The 27,902-nt window shown below is 37.6% G+C and overlaps 1 protein-coding gene and 1 long non-coding RNA gene across 4 annotated transcripts; one reads left to right on the top strand and one right to left on the bottom strand.

Moving 5' to 3' along the window:
* On the bottom strand, positions 1-27,449 carry LOC116842652 (thyroid receptor-interacting protein 11-like). Of its 3 annotated transcripts, XM_032812161.1 has the most exons (13): positions 27,148-27,449; positions 26,290-26,369; positions 24,804-24,878; positions 9,924-10,094; positions 9,747-9,854; positions 9,044-9,452; positions 6,234-8,927; positions 5,946-6,049; positions 5,753-5,852; positions 1,965-2,046; positions 1,696-1,885; positions 1,489-1,584; positions 1-1,416 (listed from the first exon to the last, which is right to left on the bottom strand). In XM_032812161.1, the coding sequence occupies exons 1-13, from the start codon at positions 27,248-27,250 to the stop codon at positions 1,180-1,182; spliced, it is 4,449 nt and encodes a 1,482-aa protein (XP_032668052.1). In that variant the 5' UTR covers positions 27,251-27,449; the 3' UTR covers positions 1-1,179. The 3 variants fall into 3 exon arrangements, with proteins under 3 accessions (XP_032668052.1, XP_032668054.1, XP_032668053.1); XM_032812163.1 differs by lacking the exons at positions 24,804-24,878; positions 26,290-26,369; positions 27,148-27,449 and adding an exon at positions 21,242-21,298; XM_032812162.1 differs by lacking the exons at positions 24,804-24,878; positions 26,290-26,369; positions 27,148-27,449 and adding an exon at positions 17,489-17,718.
* Positions 11,646-14,778, top strand: LOC116842655. Its single transcript, XR_004377755.1, has 3 exons — positions 11,646-11,783; positions 11,931-12,134; positions 12,987-14,778. It is a non-coding gene; the product is annotated as an uncharacterized LOC116842655 (long non-coding RNA).
* Positions 27,450-27,902: the final 453 nt, after the last annotated feature.

Genomic DNA, 27,902 nt, shown 5'->3' with positions numbered 1-27,902 from the left:
TAAGTTGGTGCGTTCATATATATTACAAAATAATAATAGTGTATGTATTATGAAATCTCGTTGAATAGATCTATATTTTGTACACTAACTTTGTTCAAATACATAGTTTTATTTTGTATTTATGCCCATAGTACGCAAGTTGGTTATACAACGAAACCTTACTATGTATTTATTACTTGCAGTGTCATGTTGTGTCATCGTTACAGAGAACTTTGTTATTTTTTCTGTCACGAGGCGATCTAGCATACTTTCCGTTCATTGTAACATTTATAATGGCTATATTAAAACTATTTCAAATGAAATGCGCAAAGAATCTATTATTTACCATTTACCATTGATGTTTTTTGTTTTTATAAATAATGATTGAATGTGTGTGTGTGTGTGTGTCAAGAGAAAGATCAGTTATTGTCGTGTTCTTCTAGTACATCAGTTTTTCCATTTAAAATCAACAAGTTTATTCATCAAATATAATATATAATTATTAAATCTTTGTATTAATCTAATCGAAATAACCCAAACATGATCTTGTTTAATATACATGTTTCTCTCTTTGATGTCCCATTTGTATTTTTGTTTATATAAAAGATTATACATGTCAGATTTCTTCGGCGAGAACAAACTCTCTTCCGTACCAATTTCGTGAAATGATCAACTTAAACTTAAAGCGGCACGAAACAAAAAATAGTATCGAAACAGTAAATAAACAGTATTGCACACAAATGAGGGCGTGCTTTAACTAAAAATAACTCGCATAACATACTACGCAAATAAACAATCTCATTATTGTATTGGTAGAAAAATGGAAAATAACAAAATCTGAATTTAATGAAATTCCAATGCATATAGTGTCAAATTTTCGGAAATACAAAAGTTAAGTACGAAAAATAACGTTGTCTAATTATATACAGCACATTTGTATTACATAAATGAAGGAAATGCTAAATGCAAAAGAGTAAAGTCTCGCGAATACGTCAACAATAAATTACAGAATTTTTGATAAATTTCAAGCTCTAATTGCGTTCGAGTATACCGTACAGTTACGCGTTGTTTCTTCACTCTTTTCGACAAAGCAATGCAACGATACAATAGAAATCGGCTATCATAAAGAATCCTGATAATAAAATACAATCTAATAAAGCTTTAATATAATTTGTACATGGTTTAATACAGCGTATAATATCAACTATCCTTCAACACCTCTTTCAAAATAGACCCCGTGTTTCTGGCTGGAACGAAATCTGGGAATGTCGGAAGAGCAACATTGGACAACAACAATGTGGACTGTGTCGACAATGAGGAGGACGATGACGATGATAACGACGACGACGTCGACGACGATGACGACGATGACGACGACGATGCCAACGTCGACGACAATGACGACTGTTGTTTATTGTATCCGGGCCGAGAGGAAGGCTGCAAAAGTGCTCAATGAGTGATGTTTTTTAATGAATGGAGAATCGCAAAGGACAGACTTCTCTCACTTACTGAATTCAAAATCGGCAAAGCTGGCAGTTGAGGTTTTGGTTTGGATTCGCTTTCTAAAAATCTCACGAAGGCTGTCGTCAGAGATGTTTCTTCGCTCTGCAAGATACATAAAATCATTACGTGTTTGTACATTTTGATCACAAGCAGAAATTATCGATTTTATTAAAGATAATTCGCAATTGATATTTATAGTAAATAATCGCGTACTTTTAATAGTGCACTACCGCCTTTGTCGGCACGCAGCAGCCAGTTGCCTTGCGTAGTCGCATTGTTCAAGCCAGTTTTATCCTTCTCCGAGTCGGTGAAATCCAAAACGGTGGCGAAAACTCTAAGGATCGAAGACTTATTCGACGTAGTTGAGGATAAGTAACCCAAAAGAAGATTCTTAACGAGGGTTCTGTAAAAAAAACAGATGACTGTTTTTATTTGGCCCTGTAGACAAGTGTCAAACGTAGCAAAGATTATGCTTTACTCACTTGTCCACTTTTCCCTCATCACGTTCCATCGTTTCTTTTACCTGTTGGTTGGTGGTGTTCACTAACGTCGTCAGTTGCACCACTAGAGAGAAATCGATAATTATGAACATTAATATACATAAAAGTGGGAAAGGATTGATGAAAGCAAGTCTTGATTTATGCGAATATTTCAAACAAATTTAGACTGTTAACTCGAGAGAGAAGAATGAGAAAAAACGAAGGAAGTGGAGAGAAGAAGAAGAGTTAGATAAATGTATCTATCTACAAAAAGATTATGTTTTTTCGCTTTTCGAAGTTTCTTAATCGTGATAGTTGGCACTTGATCGAGAAATTAATGATGAAATTTACAATTTCTATGTACACTGTGCGCGGTCCATCGTCGCAAAGTCGATGAATTGGTAGCTTGGAAAGACACAAGCGTAAGTATTAACACAAGTACTGGTTGTCTCGACATCACATCAGTACCTGATGCAATACTCTCACCTGCGCCTTAATTTGCGCATGCTGCATTCTTCGTTTATCATGCCGTTCTAACAAAACTAAAGGTTGCACGCATGCCACTAGAAGTATGAAGAAGCGCTTTTAGTAATAACAATCCGCATTCGCTCACGTAGCAGAGCGCGTTCGAGCTCTGACCGGGGTTTTTCAGGGAGGAAACGGAATTTGTAACACTCGGGATCGCCATCCTGCGTATAAAGTTCCTAAAAATTTGCAGATCACCGCACGTTGCTGCGAACATTTACAGAAAATTACGGCATGCCTGCCATTATGCTATTGGATTGCCATGGCTGAGGAAATATGATCATTCTCGACAATTTCATCGATCGATTTACGTGTGCAAAAGTGATCTTTGACCGATCCGAAAAATTTATAATTTTGACGAATCGTGGTAACGGGTGGGAAACCCCACGAGGTAATATGAGCTTCTCCTATTTACACGCTCACAGTTACCGCATGAGATTACCCACGTCATCGCTACCAAATTATGATTACGCATTGATATATAAATACACACACATACATACATACATACATATACAGGATGGCCTATTAACTTTTATAAATGAATATATCTCTGAAAGTATACAGCAAACGAAAAGGGTAACACAGGAGTTAAATACCGAGTCAGATATCGCATGAGTTCATTGCAAACGGCTGCACCCTTCAAACAAACGCATGCAACATTTGATGTGCCTTTCGAAACAATTTAACCCCGTATATTATCTTTTTAAGTCATACCTTTAGAAGCGATCCATTAAATTATATTAGATCACTCGGCATATATAACGTTATATATACATTTGTATTACCGATACAAATATATTTTAATTTATGCGCTAGTACATATCATTATATATATGTACAATGTATCATTATTACAATCATAATGTAATTAAGATATGAGATGACATAAAAAGTTCCTTACAAGTTTTCAAAGATCATTTTTATCAAATTCAGAATAATATAGTCATTAAAGTATATAAAATTCATAGAATTTATTATAACAATTGTAGACGAATTTAAAGGTTTATCCCCGAAGTTTCATTCGCCAAAACTATTTCATTTCCAATTGAGTATTATTCGTAAATTGTTGAAATATCGAGGTTTTTCTTAAAAGAAGCATCAACTATACGTTGATTGACAAGTCCAGATAAAAACAGTAGTAATTGTATCGAGACAATCCCACTTATAATTAATATGTGTCTGTGTCTCGTATAGTCTGGCATATTTAATTAATTAACTAACTCTACACATTCATACACACACAGAGCAATTTTCAATACAAAATGACTTCTGATTAGGGCTTCAAAGTATCTGGATATCTGACTATCTGGATATCCGAGATCGATTTCGATTCTTAAACTGAAAACTGCGCTATTTAGATCCAAATTCAGATCATAAAAAAATTCGAATCCGGATATAGAACTGAGATTCAGAATAGAATTCTGATTTGAGGATTAAAAAAGAAAAAATAGATAAAATATAAAAAAAATATTGAACTTTCTGATTTGATAACAAAATTATTAGAAATAATTATTATTTAAATATAATTATTATTATTTAAATATATAAATAGGTATGATAGTCTCAGGTCAAGTTGTCAAGTTGCAGCTAAAAACTATTTTATATTATTAATTGTTAAATTTTTTAGACATCTAGATTGCTGCGATCGTGTCTGTTTGGTAGCGTCGATTCCCTTGCGAACTTGGATCCGGATTGCATGCTTCAACTGTTCGGATATCTTGAAAAATCCGAATCCCCGGATAATACGAATATGAAATATTATATTTACCCAAATTTATCAAATTTATTTACGGATAACCGGACAGTGTCAGATCTGAAATAACATTGAAGCCCTACTTCTGATATTGTATCGATCCTGATATCTTATTACTATCTTGCATGCATGTTAGGGTGCATGGCGATCAAATTGCATCATCGCAGAAAATAAATTGCATGATCATGTCGTGATTGTGTGTGTAATATTCATGAAATATATTATTATTTATAATCGGAATTAATCCCACAAACGTTAGTTTCTCTTCCGTGTACCGAAAAGAAATGAACGACAAAGTATAATCGCTTCCACATGCAAGATAATAACGTACAAATCCGTTAATACAAACATCCTTTATATATCGTGTTCTACTGAAATAAATCGTTACAATCTATTTTACCGATAATTAGTTACGAAATAACAGTAATACGTGAAACAATAACGATCGGATGGAAAGAAAAAGAAATAAAACAAGATACTAGGGGCACCAACGCAACATTAGCGGTCGTTTTTCTTGCTTCTTCTTTTCTTTTTAATGATTTTCGTTAGAGCCACCAAGGGAAAAACGAGAACTCGCATGTAGTAAAGTGCAGAAACGTAGTAACCAGCACCAGCAGGGCAATTGCGTGAACCAACCAATATGTGATTTAGTGTGCAAAGGCGATGATCCAGTTCGTAGCCAGATACCAGCAAGAATCCTGGGCTACCCTCATAATCCCCAGAATTACCAGCTGATATTTGATTACACCACCGGACTAAATACGTGTTTTGCTTTCGCAGATTAGTCACAGATTGTGAATACACTGATCATTAAATCGGGACTTATTTATTTCGACAATACTTACTATTGCATTTATTACTATCGATCACGCGTGCTACGTTATTATTATATAACAATGCACAAATAATGTCTCTCTTTCACATTTTTAAACTACTTGATATTCTTTAAGTTAAATATATGTGGTTTATGTTATTTACGAAGAAGCTATACACACAAAACGTACAAATAAAATATTTCGTTCGGCGATCTGCCGAACTTACCAAGCTTTGTCGATCTTACGTCTACGTGAAGATGTTCCTCTCAAAAAGATGTCGCGTTTCAACACTTCAATTTTAACGTTTTAAATGATTATTAACGATATTCGTCGATTCGTTGACACGTTTATTCTTTCATTCTTATAAGATGTTCTCTCGTACAAAATGCTTAAACTCCGCTTATAAGTTTATATTTTTGTATGTGTATACACACGAGAAACAGAATATTATTAATGGAATTCGTGCGGTATGCATCGTATGATTTAATTTACCGCTTAACTGCAATGTGTTAAAATGAAAGCAAAAATATGTAAGAAACATATAACCTGTCTTCTGTGCGATACTGAGAAAAACTTACCAAGTCGCTTTATATGATGCACAAAACGATATAATTGAAAAACACTAATCATGCCATAAACAAAAAAACAAAATGCAGGCAATATTAAAAGTGTATAATACTTGATTATATAGTTACCTTCTTCGTTAAGTCGCTCGATTTGTTCGTCCTTCTTCTCGAGCTGCTCGCTTAGTCTAGAAGCAGCTTGCAAGCATTCTTTAGCCTCAAATAATTGTTGCTGTAAACATATACACAACAATTTCACAATGGCGAATTAATTCAATAAAATTGTCTAATAGAATAATGCGTCAAGAATGTTTAAGAGGCAAACCTTAAGAACCAAAATTTCACTCGTCAGTTCCTTCTGTTTCTCGTACGATTCATTGAGCTGAGATCGAATCTTTTCCGTGGCCGACATGATGTCGTGTTCTTTAGCTGTAAATTTAAGCACACCATTAGTGTTATTACAGTGTGTTCATTGTCAACCTGCATTTTAATTTTTATTTCGCTGCTAAGAGAAATATACAAATAAGCAATGTTCGCGTGACATAAAGTCTCGTGATAATTACTTTTTATAAAAAATAAAAAATTATTACGTATTGAAGAAATTCTTACTCACTTTGTTGGAATTGCTCCAAGACTATCTGTAAGTTAGTCAAAGAGGCGGATTGTAGTAAAATATTGTCCTCCGTGGTAGACAATTTTGCCTGTATCTGATCCCTCTGCTGAATAATTAGAGCCATTTGCTGCTGCAACGTCTCAACCTGCTGGTTCGCCCTAATATTCGCCGATGTGTAAGCGATCGAACTGTTCTTCACCTTCTCCTCGGCTTGCAATAACTTCGTTTCCAATTCTTCGCGATTCTTCTCGGCGATTAGAGCTTCTTCCGTATAGCTCGATTCCATCTCGACTAAATGCGTTCTCAACCTTTCCAATTCCTTGTTGGCGTTGGTTCCCTTGCTTTGACTCTCAGTAAGTTGGTCCCGCAGAATTCTATTGTTCGATTGCTCTTCGATCAAAGCAGCTTCCAGTGCGGCGCATTTTTCGTTCAGAGCTGCAATTTCGTCTCTCTGCCCGTGGTGCTCTGCAATTTGATTCTCAATTTTGTTATGATTATTTTCCTCTATATTCTCTTTACTTCTCATCTCGTTCATTGTCTGCTCAGAGATTAATGTCTGAATGTGAACCGCTTGCTCATTCAGGCGACAGATCAACTGCTGAATTTCATCTTGATACCGTAAAGTCTCGTTGTGTTTGACGGTGACAAGTTGTTCAAGCTCATCATTTCGCTTACCGATTATAGAGATCTTATTCGAAATTTTTTCGATAACATTGTTCGCGTTTGTAATATTAGCTCGTAGAACGCTTATTTCATTGTCTTTATCTCGAATTATGTGAGAAAGATTCTCAATAGTTTGTTTAGCCATCTCCGTCGATTCCTTGTTACTTTCAAAGGCAGCTTGCAACTTGCTACGTAGCTCGATAATTTCATTTGTTAACTTTTCATTGTGTTCCTTCACGATATCCTTTTCTCGTCTTTCTTCGTCGATAATATGCTCGAGTGTTTGTTGCTTGTTACTGTCATACGTTGCGTTATTCGTCCTTTCTGTCGCTAAATCTTGCATTTCCGCCTTCATCTCCTCCGCCACGTTAACCATCTTAACTAAATTATTATCTATAGTTCCAAGTTCCTTCCCCTCATTAGTTTGATCTAAATACGTCAAGTTATTTGAGGAAGTTTTTGGAAATTCCGACAAAAGTGCTTCTCTCTCTTGTTCAAAGAGCTGACATTTGTTGCGTAGAAAATTTAATTCTCCTATGACCGATTCTTTGAAACTTAGCTCTTTCTCGAGCTCTTGTATTCTCGTTACTCGTTCCGTCATTGTACTTTGAATATTTCCTTTTTCTATTTCAAGTTGCTCACATTGCGTTTTCAATATACCACACTCGTTTTCCAGTCTCGCGTAATGCTCCTGCGTCTCATGTAATTTCTCCTTCGCGTGAGTCAATTCGCCTTTGTGAGTCGACTCCTCCTGTTTCAAGTCTTCGTGTTCCTGTTGAAGCAACGACATTTCTGTATTCAGCAGCTCTATCTTATCCAAGGATTCATCGTGTGTAGCGGCCAATTGCTCTGACAGAGATGCATTCTCTTTAATTAGTCTGTCGTTATCTTGATACAATTTCGCTAGTTGAGATTCTCTCGTATCAATTTCAGTCAGCATCTCGTCCAAGTCATTTTCCTTACACAAAATAATCCGATTTTGCAAGTTGAATTTCTCGCAAATAGTTTTATCCAGCTGTTGCTGCAAATCGCTCAAAAAACTATTATATTCCTTTTGTAAGTCACGTTTTTGCCAATCTTGTAATTCCACTTTCAAATGTTCCTGCTTCTTTAACAAATCTTTGTTTTCTCTTATTATTTTATATATATTTATATCCCGACAATCGTCTTCTACAAATTCTCCTAATTCTTCTAATTCTAATTTTTGCTTTATATTTTCATGATCTTCATTTGAACTTTCAGCTTTTTTCAAAGATACTAGAAATTCTTTCTGTTCCGCTGTATCTTTCAATAAAACAATCTCTTCCTGTAACTCTTTGTTTTCTTCTGAGCATGAATGGATTTCGCGATTAATGTTCTCTTTCGATTGGTTGTCACTTGTTGAAGACAATTCCTTATTTTGTACAACGCGCGTCAGATTTAAGTTTGTTTCGCGTATCGTTTTGTTTTCCGCCAAAAGACGTTGCACCTCTTCACTTAAGGATTCCACGTCCGTCTCCAGGGAAGCGACGCGTTCTTCGCTCGCTTCAGGAATAGGTGGCAAGTTCAATTTTAAAGCTTGATTCTCCATCAACAAGCTGTCGATATGAGACTGCAATTCCTCGCAATCCATCTGCAGAGCATCCTTCATATCTTCAGTCTCCTTTAGATTCCTAGTGATCTCGGTCACTTTTCTTTCCAAAACGTCCAATTTCCACTTAGCGTCGACGTATTGCTTCGCAATAGCTTCGAAGATCGATTCTCCCGACTCAACACTGCTTATAGTGCAGTTTCTTAAGATGGCTTTAACTTTTTCGCTGATATCATTGAGAACGCTTGTTTCCGATATCGAGTCGTCTCCTTGGCAAGGAAGTATTACTTGAATGTGCTTGTCCAATTTATTAGTACTTTTATCGAGTATTTGCGTATCATTATTTCGCAATTTGATTATTTCTTTCTGAATTTCGTTGTAATCCGTAGAAAGTTGTTCGTGTGCACTTTGGAGGGAGCGATATTTCCTGTTAGCTTCTTGCTTTAGAGAGAGTAATTCTTCTGCGGAAAAAATAAAGTATATATCTTTAAACGATCGCCAGTCAATAGGAAAAGAAACAGTTGTCATCAGCAGACAAATGACAGTTGCTATACTTGCAAAAAAGATGTCTACTTACCAATCGATTGCGAATGTTCTTCGTCCAACTTTTCCATAGTCTCCAGGAGATCTTTGTTTTTATTTTCAAGCTCCTCTATCCTTTTTCGCAATACTTCCTCCTTGTTTGTCGAATGTTGTTCCTCATTTGTGTTATTCTGCTTGCTCTGTTCAGAGTTCATGTCAAAATGATGCTTTAAAGGATTGTACTCGAAGCTACCCAATCTGTCAAGTTTCTCGTCTGAATCAGATTTCTCGTGACCCTTCATCTTCCCGCATGTCTCACTTTCAATTTGCAAAGCTTTCAGAGCTCCGCTGACCAAGTCAAATTTTTCACGTGAGTTTAATTTGGACATTATCGAGCGAAAATCACTAACAAGAGTGGCTTCATCCAACTGGATGCGTTTAACGTTTCGTTCCGCTTCTCGAGTCTAAAAAGAAACACGAAATATTAATAATAAATATTAATCAATTTTTTTTATGATGTTTTCGATGCTAATCACATGCGGATTTCTCCTAAAATAACTCAAATTATAAATGTCTTTTTTTAATAAATTATTTTCTTTAATAATTTTGTGAATCCCTCAAACTCGTTTCTATGCGAAAAATAGCAATCATCTTCTTTCTTATCTATTACCACGATTTCCCACTGTACGCTAATTACAATCAACGATTATAACAGGAAGATGATGTTATAAATACATACTTGATATAGTGCTCTATACCTTTTCTTCTATTTGTATTATACGGTTCAGCATGTCTTGTTTCGCCCGTAAAACTTCAGCCCTTCGATGCCCATCGGGAATATCGTCCTTCAAAGACGTACAGTTCACCTGTTTGTATTATACTGCTTATATCGTATTCAAGAAGGCTCTGTCTTAAGCACTGTCGATGATCATTACCATTTCAACGCGCTTCAATTCGCATTCTAATTCGCGTACTTTCACGGTGGCTTGAGCCAGCTGCTCCTGCAATTGTCGTACATGATTCTGGTTCCTCGCGTTTCGATTGTTGTCGCATGACGGGTCCCAAAACATCCCCTCGGTCGTTTCATCGTTGTGATTCGTATCCCTCTGCAACGAGAGGAAGGTGCAAAAAACGTGAAAAGAGCTTTCATGAAATCCTTAGTTTTTGTGAACTAAGATCTTCTGTTTGAAATTCTTAATATTTGGGAATTAAGACAGCCTATGCTTAAATTTATATTTCAAATCGTTTACTTAAAAAATATCTGACAAAAAAGTGAATTTCTGACGCCAAATGGAAGACCTACTCGTGAAGTATTTATTAATGTATACATGGATTGTGAAAATACGAAATAGTTTTGAAATTTCGAACTTCTAAGAGGCTTTATAACTGCATACTACTTCGATACTTTCGTAGTGAAGCACATTCCTCATTTCGATATAAAATCAAGTGAAAAATGATGTAAGAACATCACATCTCAGCTTGAGGGAAAAAATAGAGGCGATTGAATTCCCATAACGGGAGGTGGTCTCCAGTTCTTGTCCTTAAAATAGGCTCTCGAATGGAATATTCAGAATCAGCGTTTCCCATTCCACAGAGCAGATGCGTAATCGATACGAAAAGTCTTTTCGAGATGAACGATACGCTGCTGTCGAAATGCTAATAGATATATTGGCCCTGTGGCTTGAGAATGGCATTGTACGTTTGGACGATCTCTCGCGCGCGATAAACCGTCGACTTTTATCTGACTGTTTCATCCTGATATCCCTAGCAGGACAGGGAGAGAATAGAAAATAAAATAAAGAAAACAAGGCAAGATAGTCGTTCACAGGAAATATTTCACGTGAACAGCGTGGCGACAGAAGGTGCGGAAGACAGTAACTTGACAATAACGTTGTCTATTTTTTTTCAAGCATTCGTTGATTAATTAATGAATTAACGATATCAGACGCGCACAACAACTATTCTACCTGCAGTTTAGAATTTGTTTTGCAGATATCAGTTAAACTTTATTTACTAATTGTCGATTTACGATTGCACTAACGGCGCGTTTCTGTCTCCTCTGCTCATTAAAATGCGCTCACAAAAGACAAAATGTATCATTACGAATGTAACATCATTGTCTCGAGAATTATGCAGGACTGTTATCCGAGGTTTATCTCCGATTTTCCTTGCGTGTGTATACTATTTTTCTCTTACTTTTCATATAAATCGATTTGCACGAGCGCGTCGGAGACGCGACAGTCACGCGTTTTGTGGTCCAAAGCGGCACGAAGCGGGACGATTCTAATGAATATGAAAGGAGGTTTCGTTGGGTCAGGTCAAGGAATAATGCGTCGTTTGACTTGCATACAGTCTCACGACAAAAGTCTCCACCTTTCCTCGGTAACAGCCTTTTCTTTTGTTCGTCTTACATATTTCGATATGTTAAGAATGCGACGAACATCCGTCCGGACGAATATACGACGAAATGTACGCGATAACATTTATACAAGTCCTTGACTGTATTTATGCATATGTATACGCATTCTAATATTTTGTTTATCGAACGCACGATAAATGCGCCGCAAAAAATCATTTGCGGAGCGGAATGATTGGCAAGTAATTTTAATCGTCACACGCGCATACACACACGGCGCCCGTGCAATTATATAAAACTTACGTGGGAGGCATGACTATACGCGTTTGCAAGTGAAAAGAGCAGCCGTGAGACTCGATGATTCCACTGATAAAATTCGTTATTCCGAGAAGTTGCACGCTGGTCATCCGGTCGACGGAATAAAAGGAACCACATGAAGGTGGAGACGAGTTCGCGCGAGTGTGGAAAACAGCTTGTAGATTTTGCGTACAATTTCCATTGGCCACGCGGCGAGCGTGCCTTTGGAACCCTCGAGTTTTCGAATTTTTTTTCGCCAACATTTCATACAACTAATATTTATACGCAGATACAACGGTGTCGCTTTGCTGGTCGCTTGGTGCGTCGCGCATCACGCAGAGATAACGTAATCCTGATACCAAGCGTGGGAAAGGAAGCTCCTATCAATCGCACTGCAAACGTGAGTTATCGTAATCTACCCGATGATGAGAAATCAACGAGGACGTCGCGAATCAACGAGGACGTCGCTGTTATCAGCCGTCATTGCGAATTCGTACGTATAATGGGAAGTGTAAGAGGAAAAATACGAGGAAATAATAAAAATAGAAGGTACTCGCGCGTTTTGCGTATTCATCAGGCTAATAGCACACAATATCAGACCGACAGCATACAAAAACGTATGTAAACAATGAAACTTGAACGGCAAGTGAATGTTCTGACCGCAAAATTTTCAATTGTGATATGTTGATTCGTCTGGTACTAAGGTTTTACTCTTCCACTGTTTATATCTCTATAAAGTAAAAAAATCAGTAGAGCTGCGTTTATATAACACGTACAAATCGATTCTCTTCGCGCGAAAATTGTGCAATCTACATACATATGTACGAGAAAGACATCCCACTGAAAGAAAAATATCTAAAAAATAAAACATATTTGCTCCGTATGAGTATTATATAATAAGATAACGTATTTAAATCTAAATTCTTCTATTTAAATCAATTACTTTCATGAAAAGCTGAGGTTTTAAAAAATGTATATTTTCTCATTGTAAAAATATTTCAACGGCGTTAGTAAAAAGATGTCAATAGTATTCACCGAATAAATATTTTTTATTTCTTAAATATTCTCTCTTGGCGTCTTGTTCGCGCATCAAAGCTCGTACAATAGTAACTTATAGGAGAATTGATTTTTTAATGATTTTCTCAGAGAATGCACTTTTCTATTGGACGCGAATTACATTTTGGGACTTATTAGAAAAGTTTGCACGCCTTTCCGCTTTGCACTGTGCGCCGAGCGGAAGTGAAATCTTTCTACAAATTGAAGAAGTTTTCACGATCATCCTTTCACGATCATCGCGCAGTCATCATCGTCTGTTCGCTGTAATTAAACATATCGGGACTTGCAGGAATCTGATAGATAGAGCAAGATTCTTCCCGTCGCATGTCACCAACGTAATTGCACCTCGACGAGGACGTTTTTCCTCGGATCATACGCCGGCAAGGCCGCGGGATGGATATTTGTCTGCGAAGTGCGCGATTCACGCACCTCCTCAAGACGAGGAATTACGCCGAGGAGCGAGCCGTTTCGCGTACGTACCGTACACGCATTTCTGCTGATAAAGGAATATCGTTTACGCTTTATTTCCATAGGTCGTGCGCGCGCGCGCGCGCAACGTTATGAAACACACGCTCCGCTTATACGAGTTTCAGGTTAACGTAGCTCGCTGTGCTCTAATAGCGTGGCAGGCATATTGTACCTGCGTCAGTGGGAACATAATAATGTCCACGATGCCGGTGACGCAACCAAGTGGCCGCGACGCACGCACATACATACACACATACACACACAAACAAACACAACAAGCGGCAAACGTACAGCTCGTACACGCGATATCGAGTACCAGTAATATCCGTGTGTGGTTCAGAGTTCAACAAATAATCCCGATAAATGACAGCAACTGCATCGCGCCCGATATTTCGCCTACTTTTTTTCTTATTTACATTCATTGCAACGAATAAAGAAAATAGATAAGAAAATAAATAGAAGTTATTGGATATTGCAAAGCTTTGCAACGAGATATTAAACCTCATGAAAGGAGAACGCGAGGTTACCGGTGTTCACCGGTGCATAATTGACATATTAAATGAAAGTAAATTAAATAAAATTAATAAATTAACACAATGGACAAAGCAACAAGAGCCTCGTATGACTATTTCGCTACTAATTACACAAAAGAAGCGTCGAAACAAAAGAGTTTCTGCAATAATAATTTCTATTATGACAGTGTTTTTTTCTATTATAATAATAATAGCTTGGTGCACACGCGACGGCACAGTTCGATTCGACGAATGAGAACCATACGTTTCTATTTCCGGCTTTGACTCCTATGACCCTTGTATTATCGAGTATCCTGTGTCAAGTAACGCTCCAATTGCGGATACTTCGAGCGGTTACTTATGCGCGACATTTCTATTATCAACAGTGTTATTTTTAGCGAACACTTTCGGGCCGGGGGTGTAATTAACGGTCAATTAACGGACAGAATACACGAGTATCAGTGGGCACTAATGAAGCGCGCGCGGAGGAGAAACGTCGGCGCAGGCGGAGACGAGCGTTTTGACAAACGTTGCGAATGATATACCTCGTCTCTGGTGTTGGATACCCAGAAATTAACGCTCAGCGCGTTTCTCGAGGTAAGAAGTCGTCATCGGAGACGAGGAGTCAGCTCGTCGTTATACGCCGGGTAGGTGAAAACCCGACGTCTCTGTACTCGGCACTAGTCGTTCTTGATCTTTGCTCAACGTGCACACGCGTCAAAAAAAGAAAAATTTTTTCTCCCTGTACATACCAACCACATACAATTGAAATTAACATTTCTAATAACGTGGGATTCGTTAATACTTATTGCGGCCGCACTTATTTCGGGACAATTTTTCGACCGCCGCATTTCAAAAGTTTTAACAATATTTTGAGAGGTGAAAATGTTCTACTTGTATATAAATCCGTACAGTTTCATATAATATTATAATTCTACAATGTTATTATGTTAATTTTGAGACTATTATTATTGAGGAATATTTCTTTATAGAGCTCGTATAGTATTAAAATTGTAAAATATTAATAACATTTTACAATTTTAATATTCTATACGAGCTCTATAAAGAAATATTTCTCAATAATAGTTTACGCAATTGTAATATTACAAGTGCTCTCTATAAGTATCTCTTGATAATTATCAGTCTTTCTATAAAGAAATATTTGTTGATAATGCTCTCTGTAAAGAAGTACTTCTTAATAATTATCAGACTCTCTATAAAGAAATATTTCTTTATAGAGAGCGCCTGTAATTACAATTGTGTAAGCTATTATCGAGAAATATTTCTCTATAAAGCTTCTGTAACATTACAATTGCAAAGTGTCATTACCAAAAATATTTCTTTATAAGGCTTCTATAATATCACAATTGTAAATTATCATTATCGAGAAAAACACTTCTTTATAAAGTTTCTATATAATATTACAATTATAAACTGTTACTACCGAGAAGTATAGTTTTTAAATAACGACAGCAATCAGCAAAACGGAGTCACATATACGTGACAGTGACTGTCAAAATGTCAACATCTGATATATATATAATAACAGATAACTGGCATTAAAATACGACTCAACAATAGCGAGGATCGAGGACCTTGAGAATTTTTAAGATGGCGCGGTTTTCATCGAGAAATATGATTAGGAATCGTTTTACGCTTGTACAAGCGCAATTTGAGGAGTGGACGATTCGGAAATTATACAAAAACTGCAACAGCCGCTAAACCTCATGATACGTCTCGTATTAGCGCCTTTTGCTGTCACTTTCAAGAGCCTGAATTTCGTCGGTTGCCTGACAGCTGTTGTCACCGACGCGATCAAAATGTATCGTCGTCTCGTATCGTAATCTAGACACACATCTGTACAATCCTCCTACTTCTATTTTAGCAGGCATTCGATCACATCTGCACGCTTCGTTTGCCTCGCTCGGATCTATAAGCCCGATTTTCTGAAGCTAATTTTCTCGTTCAGCGGGTTTCAGGCGCAGATATATTGGATCAAGTAACACGTGAAAATTTATGCCTTGCACCAAACACGCGCTACCTGTTGCGCGTTGCACGTTAGCTGGATACTCGCGTCTCTGACATCATTTTAACCGATTGTACGAAGATATGAATTAATAACAGCATACAGCATATGTATGATTTCGAGTTGGAGTTGTTTATTTGACGCAGAATGCGCTCGCGAATTCCCGTCGAACGAGTCGGGCGACCCGATGAGTCGCTTTTAGCGATATATTTCAATAATTTTCTCTCTTTTTTTCCCTGTACTTCTCCTCGCTACTTGAAGAAGTTCACTTTGCCCATGAAGTCGGACGCACATTCGACTTACGTGCACGTGCGCGCACACATGTGTGCACATATGTGGCCGGACTTTTTATTTCGACAAGCACGATAAATATACGCCTGGACTTTTATCGTTCGCAAGTAACATAGCGATTTTTGCAAACTAATGCGATACTACCTGACGTCGTACATGCACGAGGTAATCGCGCACGTCGCGTTGGTTAAGTAATCGTAGGTAAGCTTGTCCTTCGTGCACTATCTACAGATAACCCGTGAGCATAGCTTAATGTGAAATAAGCACAAATTCGACGTAGTTAATAACGCGTGTCCAACAGAAAAAAATCAACTATCGCTCACGTTCGTTCTTCTTTTCGTCGAACTTTGCTGACAATATTCAGTTTGTTGCGAATTTTTAACTAATCTGCCGCTAAAATCTTTCCGAGAAGCCTCTCCTTCTTGATTCCCGCGCTGTTCTAAGGTTTCTAAGGGAACTTTTTGATGTGCAGAAAAATTGTTTCATATTTTTGCAAATCGAACTTATTGACAATACGATAAATAACAAAAGAATCTCAAGATCGACTACAGCTTAATTCACCTCTATTAATCACAGCTAAATTCACCTCTATTAATTACCTCTATTAATTACAGCTAATTCACCTCTATTAATCATTAAATGCTGCGGTTATGAAGGAAATTATTGTCAAACAATGGAACGTGCTTCTAATCGTCCAATAACATTAAGGAAATGCGTTAATCTTACGAACACCAGGACGTTAATTTGACGTTATTGTAGCGAAAATTAAATGTTGAAATATCAAGAGAAACGCGAGTCTTATCGTACAGAGAAATACGTAAAATTAAATTACAGCAGTTATATCACATTGATATTAAAGAAATAAATTATATGATATTAAAAGAAATAAAAGTATCCTCTTCACGGTCGATTTAATTCCGCTGAAACTTTCACGAGTAAAAAATCAACTGTAAATTCGCCGAGGAATGCGCTCCTGAAACCCGACGCGAAAACCTTACGAAATAGCCGCAGAGCTGCACGCGCGAGCGCGATAAGTTGCCTGGTCATCGTTTCGCGCGCAAAAAATGGCGCGATAGAAAAATCCCGACGTTATTCGTACTTTCGTTCTCTAACTTCGCGATACGCCAATGTGACATTCCGAACTTATCACTTGAGGTGGAAAGATAGAACGTTGCATTCCACACATAGTTTTAAAGCACGTAGCTTTAAAATGTACAATAGGATATGTAAAGGACGTAAAAAAAATTTCCTTTCGAACGTCCCTTCGACCGAATATATTTGAAAATAGTTTCTAAATCGTTGCAACTCAACAGACACATTCGTTTCTAAACGGAGTTACAACTAAAAAAAAAAAAAAAAGAGAGATCCGTCGCCGAGAAATTTTGAATGGGAGACACACTCCGCGTACATTTCTCTACACGTTCGCATTTCCACCGAGAGAAACACTTGGGAGATGCGCGGAGAGGAGACAATTGCCAGATTACTGCGACTTACTTGAAAACTGAAAACGCTCGCTGGTCCCATGTGCGACTTCTCGATCCGCTCGTTGCGCTCTCGGGCCGAGACGCTCGCGAGGAAGAAACACCGCGGGACATTCGGATTCGCATTTATTCGAGGCGACTTGTCGAGAGAAGAAGAAAATATAGTCGTCATCCATGGTTGCGCTGCTTACGTCTGCGAGGTGTGCGCGATGCGCGACTCGAGGAACGACTGTGCGCTTCGATAGCTCCACCTTCCACAGCGCAACGCGACCCTTCGGAGCTGGAGGAGCGGCGGGAGGGCGAGCGGAACGACGTGCACGTAAGGTGACTATTTGTGCGAGGATGCCTCGTGTGCACACGTGCAATTTCATGTCGGAACACCTCGAACGAACGGACGGACGGACGAGTGGACTTACGTGAATGACAGGACGACGGAAGGAGAACGGAACGTACGAAAGGCTTTCTCGATTCGTATGTAATCTTGCGTAAATGGTTCAGGCGTGTTGGAAAACTCCAAAATACACGAAAGGAGATCCTAACACGCGACTCACCGAGGAAACATTCTCTTTGAAGGACTTCTCGACAGCACAAAACTCGTGAATCATGCGGTTAACCATGCAAACGCGGAAAGCGCGCTTCGAGGAGTGAGACTCTCGAAAGAACGACCGCGAAGTTCGAAAAGAGAAGACTCAACTCGTCCATTTGCTCCATTTTTATAATTGCACGAATCATTGGTGCATATTCCGGACTCTCTTTTATCGCTGAAGGCTCTAAAAGTAGCTTAGAGTAAACTCGGATATGATGGCCATACCGGAAAAATCGCCATAGGCTGTAATTTCTCTAATAATTGCAGAACATTGCGTTTGTGTAATCAGTCACAAAAATAATCGGTATTTATTGTAGAGTATGTGCGTACATTTTTCGAAATAGCAAGATTATGAATATTATACTATATTTTTATTTTCGACTACCTGTAAAATTTCTCATGTATCCACTAAAACTTGCTGTAACGTCGAATAAATTATAGTCAAACTATCGCAATCAATATTAGATACATAAAGTAGATATGTAAATTGTAATTTAAAAAATTACTTTCAATATTACAATAATTAAATCTTATGCGCAATATGTTTTGATCAAAAATTGGATTTAAAATTTAAGTTTTGTAATAGATGTTTCTATTTTATATGTATATTATATTTTTCACAAATAATATGTATTAAATATCCTGTACTAAAATGAATATGTCAATTATGTTTTTTTCATTATATTATGAAATAATAAGTACAGAATCTTGAATATAATATATGTATCATTTATTCTTTATGGCCATCTTGTCTTAAACATTTTAGGTAAGATGGCCAGTGCTCATGTTTTGATATTTTTGTAATAAATAATTTCACTGAAGTATTTTCTTTTTAACTCTGATGGTATTATGTACTGTAGGCTTCAGTGAAGTAATGTGCCAAACGCTATTAAGAAATAACAATAAGAAATGTATTTTTTTTGCACTTGAAAAATGTATGACCATCTTATCCGAGTTTACTTTATAGTGATAAAAGAGAATTCAGATGAATAGGTTCGCACTAATAGTCACTGTTTGAAACTTGCCTCAGGTGTGCACGAAGCAAAAGCTTGATTAGATCAACCAGGTGTCTGATGAAATATGAACAAAGCAGAATCCCGGCTGAAGTTACCGAAATTCTGTTCAAGTTCTGTTCAAGAAACCTCGTTAACTTAAACAGAATCGAACAGAAATTCATCCAGTCGAATTTTTTCTGCCATGTGAGATGTTCAGATTTAAATTTAGAGTTGGATGTGAATTTTTCAGCTGAATCGTGATTATAGATAACGTCGCCTATACTGTATGACTCAAGTAAAACACTCAAATCTAACTCTACATTCAGATCTGAGTACCTCGTGTGGAACAAGCTTCAAGTAATGACTTAATGACTTAAAGTGTGCTGATGTTCTCAAATCTAATGATCCTCCGCCGTCGAAATTAACTAAATCGCGTGAATTAATTTTGCTACATAGATTAATTCATGAAATCCTGATTTCCTATACAATTCTCGACATCACTGAGCTATCAACCGACCCACAATTAACGCATTGACGGGACACACGAGAACTCTTTCCTCCCAAATCATACGAATACACCTGTCTCATGAGAAGAAAAGCGGTTGAAAACACGGTCGAGTCTCTCGTCTAACTAGGCCCGACAAGACGCAGGAAAATCGTCTGGACACCGAGGAAAATAGGAAAATGATAATTTTCCAACGTGCATGACGTTAACCGACAATGAAACTACTCACTCGTCGCTGGAACCTTCCTAAGGCGGACTGCCGCGTGCACCGTGTACGAATGTACGACGTGTCGCTGTTATTAACACAGACGTTGACACAGGACACTTTTATCGGCCCCTATGGCAGCGCTCACGCTGCGGGCACAGCTGAAGGAAATGGCAGAGCATTAGCCAAAGCACTGGTGGCGATCGCCACAGCGGAATTGTCCCCTACGAAGACCACGGAGACCCGTTCTTTCGCTCGGGTGTACGCGAAAGTGTACCGTGTTCACAGCAGGGGAAAACGGGGAATACAATGAGAAATATAAATAACTGATCGTCTCGTCTCGCTGTCAGCTACGATGAATCATAACGATAATGTTAGAAAAGCACCGATATTATGGGCACGCGGAACACCGACGAGAATCCGTCTCACCATTCATACATCACGTTTCGACGAGCGTTTTGTTTTTTCTCTCCTTTTAATTTGCCTTTATCTGGCTGTTTCTTCACGACGAGGACTCGTATCGACGAGTCTTACCGTAGTATACGATGTTTCATTCTCGGCGTATCACCGTTGGTTTTCGACGGAGCTACGAAAAACGGCTCGCCTCTGACAAAAGAAAGGGGAAGGATGACGAACCGAGGTTGAGGTGAAACGATCGAAAACGACTATAGATCGGATAATAATACGTGGCAGTATCCTCGCGGGTAGTGTTATGCTAATGCAGCGTTCTAACGATGTTATTGTACCGTTCGTCCCTACGCTATGCTAACCTCCTGTCGTTATGTCCCTCTGATGCTCTTGAAAAATATATCCCGTGACACGTCGCGGTGTTCCCAAAACTGTGGGCTGCCTGATTAGCGAGATCGCGAGTTCAACAACAGAGTGTGTGTGTATAAAACGATTCATGAAAAAGAAAATGCTATTGATTCAATAGGATTGCTCATCGACGCTATAATTGGAATAAAATTATTGAAATTAATAAAATTTTGGCTCTATATGTTAAATCTTGAATTCTACAACGCAGTAGGAACTGAATTAGTTAAGTAAGTTTAATTCCAATGATACAATTTACTCCTATTTTAACTCTGATGATATCTAAAATTTCTCTTCTCATTTGCTTCAGCGTCAAAATAGACTTCAAAATATCAAAAGGTGTTGAGTGGAATAACGAGGCTGAAAGTAAGATCAACATTTTGACAGAGGTAGATTAAACAGAATCAAAAGAGTTGATGTAGATTGCAAAGTATCAAAATAGATGTTGAATGGAATAGTAAGGCTGAAAGTAGGATCGAAATTTCGACTCGGGTATTACGCCGGCTTTTGCACTTTGGGCCATAGTCAAGATGAATTGTGGAAAAGCTTGAAATTTTGCGAGATAAACGCGCAATATTAAACAGAGAATCTTGAACAATAATATAGAAACGAGTGATAATGGCAGACACTGAATACGCATGAATGCATATAGTATCACATACCTTTTCGACTCTTTCGAAAGCAAAACTTTAACCCAGGGAACTTTATCGCGCGAATGGCACTCGGTTAATTTCTGATGCAAGCTCGTCCGACTTGTATTTATAGTCATGCGTTCGCGAGTAGTCGTCATAGTCACTATCGAAAACTAAGCCACCCTTATAGTAACTAAGCGTCGCTTATCGTACTTCAGTCCGTTATCGGCGAAAGTAAAACTGTAGGGTGCTACGCGAGGCTACCAATCGAGATCGATCGGCCGAAACGAACTGCGGGACGCCATTGTATCGTAAAATTCGCACACATGACGTTCGATGTTAAAGTTCTCGAGCTGATTGCGTGCAATGTATTTACGAGGAATTATTCGTGTCAGACTAATATAAAAAAAGAATGATTTATGTATCAAATCTACGTAAAATTAATACACAAATATTTCTTTCCATTTTCTTAAAAAAAAGTAAAAAGGACGATCCCACTTTTTCGTGTATTACTCTCAAATTAAAGGAAATAAAAACAATTTTTTCGAGTAAAAGTTTAATGGTAAGTTAAGTGCTCAAATATTAACATAAGCATAAATAAAATACCTTTTTTACTGTAAAAAAATTTTCTATAGATATTTTTTTATTTATGCTTATGTCAATATTTACAGCATTTAACTTATCATTTACTCGAAAAAATTGTTTTCTATCTCCTTTAATTTGAAAATAATACACAAAAAAGTGGAATCGTCCTTTTTACTTTGAGAGTATAAATCATACCTTTGAATAGCGACAAGACACAAATGGAATATACTGTTATTCATGTATTGATTTACTCTACATACTCACAAAAGTATATCAAAATCAAAGAGTTCGGGTTTGCGGTGTTTCCTTGTTAGTAATTCAGGAATATATAGTCAGTAAAATCTATCTTGCTAAGAAACATCGTAAATATCGCTAGAAATGTAGCAAATATTTGACAGTAGTATATTTCAATTCTTAAAATATAAGTAGCACATATGTGTTACAAAAATTCTATAGCAATTTTTATTATGAAATCCTCTCTGTATATCAAATATAATATTAGATTTTCCTCACCTTTTCTTTCAGTTCCGCGCATTTAAATCCTCGATCGTCGAATTATTTCGCTTTTGCGCGAAAACGTATCAAGGACAATCCGAACTACGACGTTTAAACTACGAAACGGAAACCCTCGATCGTCTTGAAAGCCGAAATACAATCCCTCCCTGAAACGCTCGACGAGCGAACAGAGAAACGTTTCAGCAACGGCGTCAAGTTTAATACGCGAAGGATTAACGTAGCGCGCGACCGTGTAGCATCGTTCATATCACATTATTATGCACAACGTTTTACGAAATTGCTCGCGAACGTAATTTCGTAACGACTGCTTATTACGCGATAACACTTACATCGCGGCAACGTATCAGTAAGCCACCTTCTTGTTCGAAAACGAAGGACGAAGATACGCAAAAAGTTTATCGTCCCTTGAACAATAAACGATACATTAAGTAATTTTCGATGAATTTCAAGGACTATTAAGCCGCTGCACTCGCGACATACGTAATAACACGTGGTCGATGAGTCATCGCATCCTTCCATCTTCTGCCTTGCATTTTTTGCAAGCCTTCGAGGCGTCACGACTCGAGGGAGTTGGAAAATCGAAACACTCCAGCTCTCTGCGCGTTTCCCGAGGGTGTTGGCACTCGTTTACACGAATAAATCGACAAAACTCGCTCGTAAACAGCATGCACACTTACACGACGGTTTCCTCCTCATTGTCCGCGGATCATCGCGATGGCGATATAACGAAAATGCGACAGTAATCGAGATGAGAAACAAAAAGGAATTTGCAGAGGACAACCGTGTCGATTTATTCGAAAGAGGTTGCACAACATGTTCTCTTCTCGGAGAGCTTCGTGACGCGTTCCATGCACACAGGCAGGACCGATCCTTTGTTGATCCAAGATACGTAATAAAGTGTAAGAACGCGCGGTTACCTTCTTATCTGCCATTCTTAGCTAACTCCCCGCGGGCAAGCGCGCGTCCTACACAACGATACGTCTTAACGTTGCCGAAAATTTAAGGTGTTCCAAGGCGCGCTATATAGTTCGAGCCTGATGAACAGGTGTGCTTTGAATTTACGATTGTGAGCTTTTTCGTTAATTTTACACGAGAAGTTGTCATTATCATCCTTAAAAAAATGCACACTAAGAAAGGAGAAAATTTTACAGTAAAAATTACATTAAAATTATATCTTTCTTTACAATGCTTTCTGTGAGACTGGATTATATTGAGATTCTAGCATCACAATATATAAAAGTCATACACGACACAAATATAGTAAATACAAATTATATTAATAAGAGATAGTAAATTTGATAATCTACCTAATATAAAAAAAATATTCAATTATAATAATTCTACAGCAAAGTCAAGCGTGCATATAACATTTTTTATTTTTAAGCAAATATATAATAATTTCGGTCGTAATTTTCTGTGGACAGGATTTCGTTGTAATTTTTACTATAATATCTCCTCCGCGTCCGCCACGCAAAATAATTATTATTTTTCAAAATGTAACATATTCTCGACTTCCTACTTCAATTCCCTTCTACTGTTAATTCGTACATTTCCTCCTTTCGCCATAAATTATCTCTCCTCGTGCTGTTAGCGCGCTTGGGTATCGATTGAGCTGCCAATTTAATCTTGTATTATTCCCTCGTCCGCCCTGATAACTCCGCCTGTCTTATGCTTCAATAATATACTTACCAAGTTAGACCTTGCAACAACGTTTCCATTGTCGTTACCTTGCTTTACGCTTTTCTATTAAAAAAAAAAAAAAAAAGGAACGGCGCGGGCGCACATATTTGTTGAAGTTACGATATTCTGCCGATGAAGTTATATGACTAAACGTGCCGCGAACGCGCCATCGAAACAAAAGTCTCTTATCTGGAAACCGATAAAAAAAAATTACCTTTTTTGCTATTAACGCAACTGCTATCACGCACAGTATCTATCCAGGTAATGCCGAACGGCTAGCTTTTGTTATCGCGCGAGAGCGCACTCGCACACCTCGCGTGTGTACACACTTATATCATCATGTTCGCAACTTAATGAGCCACAACGACGGCCAGGTGACTTAAGGTCGTTGCATGTGTGCATTATCCTTATTATTATAATGACGTAACAATAAATTATCGCGCTGCTGGGTGATTGAGGTTTCGACTATGTTAACGAGAGAGGATACGACCTCTTTGCGTGTGCGTGGCGCGCACGAAGGTGTACACACTACGTCGCTGTGCGGTTTATAGGTCACGTAATCGCGAGCGGCTCTTACATTTGAAAAGGTGATAACTGACGCGTCGAACGTTCGCGAAAAACCGCGCTTGCGTTTGAAAGGAAAGAATCACCGTGCGCGTTGCCCGCCCGATATTACGCGGATATTCCGGCAACAATGACGAATTATGGCTCGAATAAACGTCAGAGAAAGTGTTATGTTCGATATTATATAATGTGCGCTTCTTACGATTACATGGCATGCGAATTGTTGAATGTAGAATCGTCGACTTACCGATTCTTTGGGCTTTGCGTTAATCTCGACTACGGCTGTCTGTAATTCGTAGTTTTGTCGGCGCAGAAGGGAGATCTGTACGCAAGAAAGGATTATTGTAAGCTTGTGCATTGCTGAATATAGCGAGATATCATCACGGCTACAACTGTCGCAATCGACATGCTAATTTTGCTCCTTTTATTTTTTCCTCTGTGTGTGTGCGCGTGTGTCACAGCGGAGACTCCATTTGAGAGACATTAATAAGGAGTGTGCGATTAAAGAGAAATTTATTCAGAAAAGAATAAGGACGCATATCGTTAAAAAAGTATGTGCAACCAAAAATAATAATCTAACAAAAGAATTATACAATTGTATAATGTACACAGGTGTAATTTAGAACTGACGAGATTGAAGTTTATCAAGTCTGCAGCGCGGAAAACGAAGAGGAGCGCGCGTGATTTTTGAGACGAATAAAGATACCGTACTGTGTGAAGAAGAATAAAGAAAAAGAAATCAGCACGATTTCAAGCGAAGAAAGATGCTATCGTGAACTAGACGGTTGAGATAATCGCGTCTCCGCCTTAAATATTAGGAAGCACAATCAGAAGGAAGTCCGGTGGTACCGTTGTGGATACAGGACGCACGATGAGCGTTTACATTTGCCGTCCTTATCTCATGTTTGCATTACGATAACGGTCCCCACTTTCCGATTCTCGATGCGTTATCTTGTACGACCCTCAGTGTATGCCGCCAAAACCCCTCTCGACTGTCGTTCGCGATAGAAAGTGTTTCGTCGTGTAATTATATGAAGTGTCTCACACCGGTTTATTCGCTTCTTTCTCTTCAAAATCTTTTCACCTAAACTCACTCACTGATCGATTTTCCTCCTTTTCATTCTTTTTACGTACAACGTCGATATCTACGTGAGATCTATCCCACGCGATTCAAAAGATTCCAGGTAGTAATATATTAACGGATAAAACGCACACGTGTTTGCATTACACTCGTTCACGATTATTAGGGAGAACGCGACATCTGTTAAAATAATTTCTAATCACAGTGTAACTCCTCGCTTATCAGGCCAGCAGACATCTGTGCGTATATCCAATGACTCTCAGCAGAACGTAAAGGATATATTTATATATAAGCTATTATTGAGAATCATTTGAGGAAAAGCTGAATAATAAGTTGTTGTCTATTATTAGTATACAAAAACACTAATACCTGGAATTTAAAAAAACCTCTGTAATTTGTTATTAAATGCCTAAGTGACAGACACACGCACACATACACAGTTTCCATTAAAGTACTTTTGATTCTTCCAGATTTCGTTGTCTGGTCGATTGTAATTATTGCAATAAAAGTAATGCATCTAAAATATAAGAATACAATTCAAATCAATATGTATAAGTTTAATTAATATACTTGATTAATATATCTTTGAGGATATAAATAAAGATTAGCATTTGAAAAAAAAAATACAAATTTCTGATATAAATATACTTACTTCAGCATCTTTGGTATTGAGCAAATCCTCCAGCTGGCTGCATCTCTCAATCGCTTCTTTCAATGCCTTTGCTCGTTCATCTGTAAAAAAGTAATAACCAAACAATTACCACTATTACTATTACATAGCATACACAGTTACTGTTTATTTATATCTAACTGACTATTCTGCAGTTCTTATAATAAAGCAGAACTAAGTGATTCAAAGATATAATAATATCCTTCTTTCGCTGTCGTTTGATACTAATCATGTCATAGTTTCAAATCTAATGCTGCGACATTCAATTTAAGCCTGTCATGTCTTGAGTTGTATCTTTTAATTGTATCTTTCAAATAGTGTTTTTCTAAATAATTAATATATAAAATTATTAACATGTAAAATCTTCACATTATAAAAACCAAAATTAAATATATCTAGAAGATTGTTATAAGTAATTATAGAACTTGGTATAATAACATTTTGCACACCACATGGAGAAGAGATTCAGGAATTAAAAGAATGCACAAAGAGAGATCTTGTATTGTTTGTTGCATTCAAATATAAAACTCTTAACAAAATATATATTTAAAATATACACCGATTTTCAATCAAGATTGTAATCGCATCTATATACAGGTGATCTCACGAAAAGTTCTCATCTGTTAATAAGCAATTATTTTCAATATAATATTTCGTGAGAATCTATAAAATAATTTTACAAGTGCTAGTTACTCCCGCCAGCTGTTAAATGGATTTCTCGGCCGATAAAACAGAACCATCATCTGATATATGTAACCTAGCTTTTTGTTGGTCATTTGTGTATCGATAAAAATGCAAAGATTTGGAATCACATTACAACGTCAGCACACTTATACGCACCTACTTCGTCAACGATACCCTCAGACAGAACGTCCTTTGTAAAGTTCGCAATTTGTCCCTTTAAATTAGAGAGGCTAGCCAAACTGTCTCCAAACCACGCCATTTTACGCGTTTATAATCAGCGTCGCACGTATTATCCGATAAATATACGAGTATTTATCATTAGCGATGATCGTTGTACTTATGACATATCGCGATGATAAAACGCACTTATTGGGGCAATACAAATTGGGAAAACATGCCAACACGTACCACGTAGTAACCTTCACTAAATATACAAACGCGTAAATCTATTGTATATACGTTCTGCACGTCCGACAATGTTACGCGGAACAACACTAGAGGCGCTGCAGAGTTGCTCTCAACGACGAATCACAAACGTACTTTAAAATATTTATTAAAAATTTATACTGTCTGTATTTGTATTTACAATTTCAAAGTAAATCATACCCACACATCGAACTAATATCACTGCAACTCACCTTCCCATATAAAACTTATGCAGAAAATTCAGGCAGTGAGAGAGAGAGAACTATTTATATGGGAGTACTGTCTCTTTCTCTCACATTGCAGCCGTCATTTTAACACTTCTAGTCACAACAGGTTAGGCATCTTTCTGATAAGACTAGCCCCACTGAATTCAGTTTTCAGCCCCACTGAAATCGTTGTCCATAGTTGAAGCAGAAAGGTTAGAACATTCTTTGATGCATTTGGAAACGTATCCGATAAGATTGATAGTCGAGATATTGACGAAG

This window comes from Odontomachus brunneus, unplaced genomic scaffold (assembly GCF_010583005.1).
Source record: "Odontomachus brunneus isolate Ranch 3 - 2012 unplaced genomic scaffold, Obru_v1 Obru_scaffold_026, whole genome shotgun sequence".
Taxonomy (NCBI): Eukaryota; Metazoa; Arthropoda; class Insecta; order Hymenoptera; family Formicidae; genus Odontomachus; species Odontomachus brunneus.
Note: the sequence above shows the minus strand (reverse complement) of the source record. Positions and strands in the feature narration are given on the sequence as shown.